General features: G+C 40.7%; 1 protein-coding gene across 1 annotated transcript in view; it reads right to left on the bottom strand.

Annotated features, from left to right (window-relative positions):
* Nucleotides 1–11796, bottom strand: part of Pacs1 (phosphofurin acidic cluster sorting protein 1) — a gene marked incomplete at its 5' end in the record, with an annotated part of 170056 nt that extends 158260 nt beyond the window's left edge. Inside the window, 1 exon segment of the mRNA XM_005384427.2 lies at nt 11473–11796. Within this exon segment, the coding sequence (XP_005384484.2) occupies nt 11473–11796 (324 nt within the window).

Consider the following 11796-nt stretch of genomic DNA (forward strand, 5'->3'; position numbering starts at 1 on the left):
AATTGTCATTCTCTTATTATTTTGTTAAGAAATTTTATTTTTTCATGAAACAAAAAAGAGGGGGGAAAAAAACAAATCAGTGATAAGGACAGTAGAGGGAGGCATCTTTACTTTAAAATATTAGGGGAAAAAGTGACCCATTCAGTGATAACCAAAACCAATTTAACTAAGCATATAGTCATTTATTTACTAAACCAGAGCACTCCAGTCCCAATGTAAAAGTTGTATCTCTAAATGATCTTTTTGTTTTGCTATCTCTTGTTCTGCAATACAGGGATTGAACCCAGGCCTTTCACACAAAGCTACGTCCCCAGCACCTACCCCAAATACACACTTTGAAATAGGCTCTCACTAAGTTGTTGTCTAGGCTGAGCTTGAACTTGCAATTCTCCTGCCTCAGCCTGCCTCAGCCTCCCAGAGTGCTAGGATTCACAGGCACATGTCACTACTGCTTCATTAGGGTTTTTAACGTTATAAGATTTCAGAAGATTAAACACTGACCATAAATGTAATACTCTACTTCTCTGGAGCACAACCCAGACCAAGAAGTAACCAAAATTATTACTTCCTCACCTGTAAAACATCCAACTTTGAATCTCAAATCCTCCGAGTTAATAATACCAATTACCCTTGCCTTGTATGCAGAGGTCTTTCATATTCTGGGGTATTGAACCCAGGACCTTGTGTGTGCATGTTAAACAAGTGCTCTACCACTCAACTTCAGCCTTTGTTCTTAACATTTCTAATTATTTAATTCTTCAGCCTATGATTATTAGAAGCAACAAAGGAGAAAGAGGACACACTGACAGCAATAAGGAAAAACAAAAACAAAATTAAAAAAAATCAAATACACAAATTTTGAAATAGTTAGATACCACATACCAGTCTATACTACTCATTATACCATGATGTCTACAGGAGGATCATGTTCATCATGAGAATCCAGACTCAAGGAATGGTTAATCTGTGTTTTATATACTCTTAAGAAACAAGCAGCAGGCTGGGTGTGGTGGTACAAGCCTCTAGTCCCAGGGGTTGGGAGGCTGAGCAGGAGGGTCACCAAAAGTTTGAGGCCAGCCGAGGCTACATAATAAATTCAAAGACAGCCTGAAATACATAGTGAACCCAGTCTCCAAAATAAATAACCAAAAAAATAAATAAGAACCAGTAACAAGCAAATAAACTTGTAGATTTCCAAACAAAATAGAAAAATAAAGTCTTGCTCCTATTAAACGGGAAAATTAACATATATGCAGACCCAAATGTTTCAGGACAGCCCAGAAAGTTTCTCCCATAAAAGAATAAGGTTCAATATATTTTTGAGACATTAAAAGAAAAACTTAGGAGAAAAATATCAAGTTCACTTAATTATTCATTTTCCTAGCAATTGCTGAGCTTTTGTTGGCAACAGATGAAGAGCTATAAACCGGTTTAGTTGCTCTTCTGGCTGCCAAGCCAGAGCTAAAGAAGTCAGCAGGTAAAATAAGGAAGCTATCAAGTCAAGTTGGCTCAAAATAAAGTTGTGGTTTACAGGCGGAGTCTGCACCATCTCTTCCGTTCATATAAGCAGGCAGGACGTTGAAACAGGATCCTGACCCAGGACCTGCTTCAGATTAAAACATTTTGTTTTGGCTTTGTAGTCCAATAAGCCTTGGATTTGGCAGGATCTATGCCTAAGGTAAAACCAAAACAATGTGATGGTCCCACTGAAGAAATCAGACTCACACTGATTCCAGAAAAAAAGCAATTTTGTTTTGGTTAGTTTGGGGGAGGAGACAGAGGAACTGGATTGGCAAAAAAGCAATAGCAAAAATAGTGGTCAATTATCTATTGAGTATTTTCTATATGCCACACATGCAATTAACATGCACTTAATCTTATTTAATTCTCATAACTGTCAAATGGCAACAATTTTATGCCCATTTTACAGATAAGAACACTGAAGCACTAGAGAGGTTAAGTAACTTGTCCAAGGTCACTCAGATACTACAGTAAAAATTCAAATCCAGATTCACTGGCTCCAAAACCCATATTCCCAACCACTATGTTATATAGCCTCTTGCTGCCTGTGTTGGTAATGGAGCAGCATTCTGTAATTACAACCAGCAGCATGAAAGACAGTCAATATTATCTGTTAACTATGAGATCTAGACAGGGCTCAGGGGTCCAAGTTTAAATAAGAAATAGTTCTGATGTCTGACAATCACAAATCATGAAACGCATCCCAGCTCCACCTACCATACCTCAGAACTACATAGCCTTACAAAATATACCTTCCCCTCACCGGGACTCTTTCTCCTGTTGAGAAAAGGACTCTCAGTACCTGCCTCTAATCATTACTGTGATACACAGAAAGAGCTCACTCAGTTCATGAGATTTACTTCACTCTAGTAGGAGCTCAAATGGCACCCCACCAGAGCCCCTTCCTGGCCACCCCATCCAGGACAGCCCATCCCACACCTCTACCAATTATCCTTCTATCTCACAGTGGCACTCAATATCTGACTGTTTCTTACAGATCTGATTACCTGATGGTTCATTATCTGTCTCCCTGAACTGGAATGTACACTCTAGAGAGAATGGACTTTGTCAACCTTTTCGTTGCCATTTCTCCAACACTTAGATCAGTGTTTGGCACACAGAAATACTCAGTAAATATTTGGTGAATGGATGGATTGTGAGTAATATTCATTCATTAAACATTACAAATAAACCAGTAGGAAAATTAGTGTAATTAATTTGGCTAAGGTATTCATTGAGCATCTATATAGTAACTAAATAAATTTCAGATAATAAAAAGTATTTACAAAGAAGCTTTATAAACTCTAGCACAGGTCAGGTGTGGTGGCACAGGCCAGTAATCCCAGCACTCAGGAGGTTGAGGCAGGAAGCTGAAGCAGAAGGATCGCTTCTAGTTTGAGGCTGGCCTGGGCTACACAGTGAGTTCAAGGCCAACCTGAACTGTATAGTAAAACCCTGTCTCAAAAATAAATAAATAAATAAACTAACTAACTAAGTAACTAAACTCCAGCATGGACTGGACAGGTGAGTACAGCCTTCCAAGGTGAAGGTCAACTGAAATCTGAATGATATCCAGGAGTCAGACAAACCATGATCTGGGAATGCGCACCTCAGGTAAACAGACCAGCAAGTGCAGAAGCCCTGAGGCAGTGTAACCATGCCAGGCCAGCTTGCCCAGAGCCACATGAGCAATGGACAGTAGGGCAGATGAGGCCAGAGTCACAGGAAGGGGCCAGATCAGAAGTGTCTCTTCAACCATGTTAAAGGAGTTTATTCTAATTATGACAGTATTTGATAGTCTTTCTCTTGGGGTACTACAGATTGAACCCAGGAATGCTCTACTACTGAGCCTTTTCAATTTTTTATATTTTGAGAAAGGGTCTCTGTGATTCTTCTAGCTCACTGATAATGTCTCTTATCTCATGAATGTACAGTTCCTGAGATCAAGGATTTTGTTTGCGGCATACACCAGCTTATCTTACGGAATGAGTAAATGGAAGACTGTGAACAGGGCAGGACGTGACCAATTTTTTTTTGTTGTTTCTTGAGATAAGGTCTTGCTATGTAGTTCAGGCTAGCTTTGAGCTCACTTTGTAGCCTAAGCTGGCCTCAAACTTATGGCAACCCTCCTGCATCAGCCTCCCAAATGCTGTGATTACAGGCATGTGCCACCATGCCCAGCTGATTTTCATTTTTAAAACATCATTTTTAGTATGTGTGAGACCCTGAGTTTAATCCCCCATGCTACAAAAACAAAAACAACCAAAAAACTATCTCAACTACCACTAGTTAACTTCTGGGAGAGACTGGTGTGACAGAGGATGGGCAGAATTAGTGCAGTGCAATGTGTTTGAACAGTGTCATAAATATCCATAACCAAAAAACTATCTCAACTACCACTAGTTAACTTCTGGGAGAGACTGGTGTGACAGAGGATGGGCAGAATTAGTGCAGTGCAATGTGTTTAAACAGTGTCCTTTTTAGGAAAAGCTGCTTCCTAAACCCTGAAACCATTTGATGTTTTTAAACAAAAGGTTATTGGGAAGGGATCAAATAAGTGACAAGTGATATCCTAAGCCTTTTGTGTCTTTGAAACTATACTGGAAAAAAAAGAAGAAAACCTGCTACAAAGAATGAAAGTGTCTCACCTATGAAAAGAGAAACAAAGATACTCAAAGACAGATACACAGGCACTGTTTTAGAAAATACAGTAACTGAAGGGAAAAAGCACTGTCCCATATATAAGCACAATAACCAATTAAAACTTCTTAGGTATGGTTAATATGCCAATGTCATCAGCGATGCCACCAGCAGGAAATCCTGCTCACAGTACAGTTCTGAGGAGTGATAGCCATGGAGGAGCTATACAATCTACAAAGAAAGAAAGACATAGTATAGAATGAAACAAGTTTAAAACATCATTCCTTCTATATCTTCCAAATCTTTATCAGGTTCACTAAAAACCACACAGAGTAATTTACCCACAGTATAATCCTTCAAATGCATGTAATATAAAGAATTTTGGCAAAAATAACCTGTCGTTATTACCTGGTGTAGTTCCATGTTTATAGAACTAAAAGTACTGAAAGTTCTGAAAGTACAAATAAAACCAAGGTTTACCTGTGAGCTCACAAGGATTATTTCTCACAAAGAGAAAGAGCAAGTACAATAATCAAGGTTCAGAAAAACTGATGAAGCTAGAACTAAACTCAAATATTCCAACCTCTGGTGCATCTTAAAAACTTAATCTAAAAACATGTGCACAAAGATTAAATAAATCAACCTGTCACATCGAAAATAATGTGTCACCTAGGGCTCATCTACTTATTGTAAGGAAGGTAATGGTCACTACCATTTGTCATTTTTGCTATCAATAAAAATGAACAAGCAACTCCAGAACCAAGGAAGTAATATAATGAGTGGAGTGAAATTTTAGTCCCCCATTTTTTCACTCACTCAATGCTCATTCAATATATAATCTTTTCTTACAACTTTAATGTGATGAAATTCATAAAGTTCACCTCTCTAAAGTACACAATTTGGTAGTGTTTAGTATGTAGTATTCACAGAATTGAAATCTATTTTTTAAATGTTTACCTACTAGTCTTCTCATAATAATGTTTATTGTAGAAATTTTGGAAATCACCAAAATAATAATAATGACAGAATTAAAATCACAGACCATCTAAAAACATTTTGGAGTCAATGACTCTAGTATGTTCTCAACAGATATTAACTAGGGCCTAAAACTGTGGGATATAAATGGTAGGGAGGCATCAGGAAGCAAACAAGAGTTATGAAGAAGTACAGCAAAACAGAAGACAGGAATGTCTAAAGAGAAAAAACTGACAAAATGAGAACTGTCCTGGGTCCCTGAAATAGGAAAGAAAAGGGGCAATTTAATTTGGAAGAGAAAAAAGTCTTCTATTTAATTAAATGAATAAAGGAATATATATATTCCAAATCTGTATTGGGTCCACTAGAAACTACACCCAACCTCCCAAGTAGCTGGATTACAGTTATGCCCCATAAAGTGCAGCTAAGAAGTGAAGTAGCCACATTGTAGTTAATAGCTAGCTACTGTACCACACAGCACAGCATCTTAAAAAGCAGCTCATGTTTTCCTGAGAAACTATTTTGTAGATAACAATATGTAAAACAATAACCATTGATAATTTCCTACCATTTTGTCTGTAATTTGCTAAGTCCCCCCTATTATTATGTTATCCTTCTTTTACTCTTTAAAAAAAAAAAAAGCAGCTCATGGTCTTAAGATATAATTGAATGGCCAATGGAACGTTTTGAGGAACTATTTTCTAGAAGCTATATAATCTAAGCAACAATGTATCCTCATTTATTTTTCTTCTTTTTTTTTTTTTTTTTTTTGGTACTGGGAATTGAACTCATGACCTCAGGCTTGCCAGGCAAGCACTTTATTTATCTTCTTTACTGCACTTTCCATGGTAAAGTACCTCTATGGGTCTGCCCCAGTGGGGATCCCCTGGGATTACAAAGTCATTCTCTGATTTTCTAGTCAACTTTCCAGCAAATGCCCTATGAGTGTCTAGGAGGGAAGGCACTGATGCACACATGTAGGTCATCTATAACCTTCACACTGTGCCATCTACTGTTGGGTTAAGGCCTAGAGAAGGAAAAACTCTGTCAGTGTTTGCCAATCTGGAACCCAACCACCATGCTCTGAGACCTCCTCTAAAAGAAGTTTAAACTACCTTTTCTCAACAGCCTTCATGTTTGCCAATCTGGAACCCAACCACCATGCTCTGAGACCTCCTTTAAAAGAAGTTTAAACTACCTTTTCTCAACAGCCTTCAATACCACTCCAAATCCTAAACTGGGAAAGACTGACACTTGCAAATCGCCCCCACAGTTACCCCAGTTTCCCAAAGTACTTCCAGAATATGAATACACAGATGCAGCATGGCAGAGGATCCACTGGGCCTGCCTGAGATTACATCAACACCTTTAAGTCCAGACCAAAGCAGGGCAGGCTTCTAAGGTGAGGGAGCAAAAAGACACAGCTGAAAGATTCTCACCTGCACCTCAGCCTTCTGAAAGCACTGACAATAACAGCAGCAACTCTCTGGCTTGGCTAAGAAATTGAAAACTGGTTTAAAAAGAAATCACAAGGGGCTGGGGATTTAGCTCAGCGGCACAGAGTCTGCCTAGCAAGTGTGAGGTCATGAGTTTGATTCCCAGTACCAGAAAAAAAACAAAAAATAATTAAAAAAAAAAAGAAATCACAAAAAAATAAAAAAGTAAAAGAAATCACATAACTACTAATGTGTCCCAAAGATCTGTAAATCAATACATCTAAAATAGACTCAGTGAAAGTCATTCTCTTTCTGACTTAAGGAATCTGAGCTTCCACAGGGACAATGGATAACATTACCCTGATAGGATGGATATTTTATTTCAACACTCACAATGTGAAATTCAAATCTCCTAGGGCATAAACATGCTTTTAAGACTTTTAATGCTAGAGAAATAACAGACATTCCACCAGTTCTCTCTTATTTGATCAATTATATTTACCTTATACCTATCATTTAAGAGGTGCTTGTTCCTGTGGCTCTATAAATCCTATGTTACATTCATTTGATCTATATCTTAGGACAGATGGTAAGTACATTATTCCCAGTCAATGCTGAAAAAACTAAAGCATGCGAGAGTTTGTCTTAGTGTACAGTAAAAACATAGAATAATAGCTCCCACCTTACCCAGTGCTCAGAGGGGCAACTGCCCCCAAGTACTTTTGTGCAAGCAGTCTGATCATGGCAACTCAGCTGTGGTCACCGCCTTTACCTCTAACATTTTTATCCAATAAGGATTAACTTATTAACCCCCTTAAAAAAAGTGGTCTAAGGAGAAATGTGATTGACAACTGAACTCCTTCCCAAGTACATATGCAGACAAGGATATGCAAATATGCCTTGTACTGAAAGACAAATGTGATGTGATTTGTTAATGATACAGTAGAACAGATGTAGCCTCCTAATAATCACTTTTATGCCACTGAGGACATTTTTTCTTTTGTCTTTTTGAGACAGGGTTTCGCTATGCAATTCAGGCTGGTCTTGAACTCATTTTATAGCCCAGGCTGGCCTCAAAGTCGCAGTGATCCTCCTGCCTCAGCCTTCTGAGTGCTGGGATTACATGCATGTACCACCACTCCTAGTGGAAATTTCATATACTTGTAAGATTTAATAATTTTTCTGCCTTTCCTATCTATAGCAACTCAAAGAGAGAAAAGAATATTAGGGAAAAATCTCATTATACAAATACTGGCAACAAAAACAATCAAGAGTGACACTCTAAAACACTTCCTGGGGTCAGGGATATAGCTCAGTGGCACAAGCACCCGCCTGGTAAGTGCAAGGTCCTGAGTTCGATTCCTAGTACCAAAAAAACAAAATGAAACAAAACAAAACAAAAAAAAAACAATTCCTGTAACATCAAACATGCTACCTGTTCCCCACACCAGCACATCAGTCTGCACTACACCAGGTCACAGCAGAGGAGGACAACTGAGTATAGAGGGAAACAATGTTAACTCCTAAAGCTATAAACTTTATAAAGGAATAACAGAACTGCCTTCATGTAATAAAGTCTTAAAAAGCAACTATATTTTACAGTGATTACCTAATAATGAATGACACCATGGTTGAGGCTAGGGGCCTCCTTTTATACTTTTTATCTCTCTATAATGCTTGAATTTCTAACCACAGTCAGGTGATTAACTTTCTTGTTGAAAAAAATGCTGATAAAAGCTGGGCATGGTAATTCACGTTTGCAATCTCAGCATTCTGGGAGGCTGTGGCAGGACAATCACAAGTTCAAGCCCAGCCTGGGCTACTTAGGAGATCCTGTCTCTCTCAAAATTTAAAAAAAAAAAAATTGTTTTAAAGGGCTAGGGATGTAACTCAGTATAAAGACCCTGGGTTCCAACCCCAGTATATACAGGATAGGGGTAAAAATGACAATGCAATGAATAATTAAGTCATTTTAAAGCCAAGGGTAAGTATGCTATTCTATAAAAAGTCTTTAAAATACTATGGATTCTGAGAGAATTTAGATGTTAAAGAAAAGCAGACATACCTGAGAAATAACCCCAACATTCATCTTTACTTAAATATCTAATAAAGGAAATGATATTTTTATCAAAGGCAAATTATATTTCCACAGGCATCAAGAAAGGAAGCATGACCTTCCTACTGCTTGACTGCTCAACCCCCACTTCTCTGCACTAGATAAAGACTGACTCCCACGTTGTTCTTATGTGTACCTAACTTCAGATCCACCATCAGGCTTACATTACTTAAGCACTATAGCTCTTACATCTGTGTCTCACTGGTCTTTTACAAGATAAGAAAGTATATCTTACAAGCTATACAGAGCTGCATGTTGCCAATATATTCAAAACAACATGAACAAGTACACCCAGGAGACCTCAAATTCACTGGATGACTCAATACTTGGAAAGGCCAATAGCGGGTCATTTTCTCCCCACAGGGTGTTGTTTTCCATCCTGAAGATAGAGCAGCTTGCTCCAAGAAGCACAAGTGTTTCCCAAGTAGCTGGGAGGCACAAGGGTAAAGGCTGGAAAACAAAGTCGGAGGACAGCCAAGGACTGGTCAGTAAACATGACACAACTTCATGTACCCTGTACAGGAAACCCAGCTGGCTTATACCTCTCACACCAAGTTAGCATAATAATTATCTATTTTTTCAGGATGTCTGCTGCTTTTAGGGTTAATCATTTATTACACGGACTTTTCAATGATCAAGAGATGTAGGGTCAGACCAAAAATCAACAGCCATCAGTGACTTTATTTTTCGTCCCCCACTGTGGCAGTTTCCTGCCAGTCAGCTCACGCCTTTTCAATCCAAGCTAGAGAAGGCAGCTTTCCAAATGTCACCAAACAGTGATGGATGTGAAGAAAGAATGGGCAAGCATGTTTTACTAACAATGAACCCATGCAGGAAGGGGCACAGAGCTTTCATGTCTGGAATCAGTGGATCAGTCTGCTTCAGCAACAGATAAGCCTATATATAGAAAGAGAGAAAGAGGCCTGTGCAGGACCAAGAGGAACAGCACCACACACAAGCTCTCACTTGGGTTTGGTGTTGTGCTAGGGCGCTGGCCAAATCAAACTAAACTAATGCAGCTCCTAATTTGCCTTAAAAAAAAAAAAAAAAAGTGAAAAAAGAAAGTGTATATTGGTACAGTGAAAGCTGAACAAAGAGCACGAAGAGTGGAGAGGTAAGTGGAAAACAGTCCAGCATTATTTAGTGAAGCTCCAACTCTATACCCTGTGAAAAGCAATTCCACCCTTACATACAAATACAACATAAAGCTGCACAAGAATACCCAGTGTCCTCGTAAAAATATTTAATCATTACCGCTTGTGTTAACAAAGCAACAACCTAAACGTTCACCAAGAAGAGAATTTAATACATTCATTCATACATATAATACTATCCATTAATGAAAGTATTTAAAACTAGAGCCACGATACAACATAGATGATTCTCACAAGTTTGAGTTAAAAAAAAAAACTAAAATAAGTCGGTGTACATATAGTAGACAGCATTTCTACAAACTTCAAAGCATTCATAACTAAAAAAATGTATTGTTTACAGCTCGTGTCAGCAGCATATATACTCAAAAAATATTGTTTAGAGATGCAAATACGTAGCAAAACTATAGTCAAAAAGAAGACAAGGAAAATGATAAACACAATTCAAGAGAGTGTCACCTTTCTAGGGGGAACAGGGGACGTGGGCTAGGAAGGGGCACCCTGTAGACTTCCACTTAAGAGATAACGTTCTACTTCTTAGGCTGAGTGACAATAAAGATATTTTTGTCATCATATTGCATATCCTATCTGTGTATATTATTCAAAATAAGAGAAGAAAAATAGAGTTGAGGTTGGAAACCCACAGTGCCCCCTAACTCTGGCTTATACATCCATCTGCCCACCACTAGCCTAGCTGATTTAAGCAGAGTCCAAGGGTTCAGGGCAACAAAATCCACTCAGTTTACAGGTGACAAAAAGAACACCTCTAGGCACTTCTCTGGGCTTACTGGGTGGAACCAGCTCCACAGGCTGTCTGTTCACAGGACAGGCTGTAAGACACTGCACACTGTCCCAAAGAGCTGGAGAAAGCCTTGCCAGCACAGAAACAGAAAATATCCCCAGACCCAGGCATATTTTGCAGATAGAAGGCAAGTCCCCAGATGGTTCCAACAGACAGAATGGACTGAATTTAGGAACAAGGCAGTCATTTTATGGAGCCCTGCTGGGCTGAGAGACTGTGATCAGTTCCTAGAGGAAAGCAGGGAGTGAAAAATATACTTGAGAACACACTCAGGACTAAGCACAGTCCTGGAAGAACGTGTGTGATGTGAAACACAGAAGAACGTGTCACTGGACGCTTACTAAAAGCACCAAGGGTTACTCTATATGGGCTTTACCTAGAAGTGATAACTGAGTTTGGCAAATGCTGAGCACATTGGGAAATAATATCAAAAGCCATCTACCACATCTGTGTAACATATGTACAGCCCACGGGCGCCGGCAAGGCAAGAAAGAGAGTGACTTATTCGGGGAAACCGACTGTCAGGAAGGCCGGATTCGGTCAGACCTGGCGAGGGAAGGCCCTGCGCAGGGTCCAGAAAGCCTGGCCCGCTCCAGCGAAGGGAAGGGATGGTCTGGGCCAGGCAGAGGTGGGGTTGCCGGGCGAGGGCAGGTCCCTGCAATAGGAACCCTAAGAGCCCAGGCTGACGCCAGGCCCGGCCGCTGGACAGCCAAGGAAGTCAGGGGGTGGGGGCCGTCCCCCTGGCGATGGGACCGGAGGGAGGGGAGACAGGCGGGTGCTTGTCACAGACCTAGCCCCGCGCCCTCCCCGGGCCCCTCCCCCGCCACGCACCTGGGGACGCAGCTGGACGAGCTCCGGTCCACCTCCCAGGTGGCGTACAGGTTCATCTGCACCGGGGCGGGGGTGCGGCCTGGCCCCGCGGCGCCGGGAGGAGCGGGGCCCGAGGCCACCGCGACGGCCATGGAGGTGGAGGTGGACGAGGACGAGGAGGAAGCCACCGCTGCCGAAGTGGACGAGGACGACGAGGTGGCCTGGGCCAGCTTGGGGGGCGTCGGCTGCTGCGGCGTCGGCTGCTGAGACGAAGGCGGCTGCTGGGGGGACTGGGCGGCCCCGGAGCCCCGCTGACCGCCGCTGCCCCCGGGCCCTCCGGGACCA

Source organism: Chinchilla lanigera, unplaced genomic scaffold (genome assembly GCF_000276665.1).
Source record: "Chinchilla lanigera isolate Chin_1 unplaced genomic scaffold, ChiLan1.0 scaffold00021, whole genome shotgun sequence".
NCBI lineage: Eukaryota > Metazoa > Chordata > Mammalia > Rodentia > Chinchillidae > Chinchilla > Chinchilla lanigera.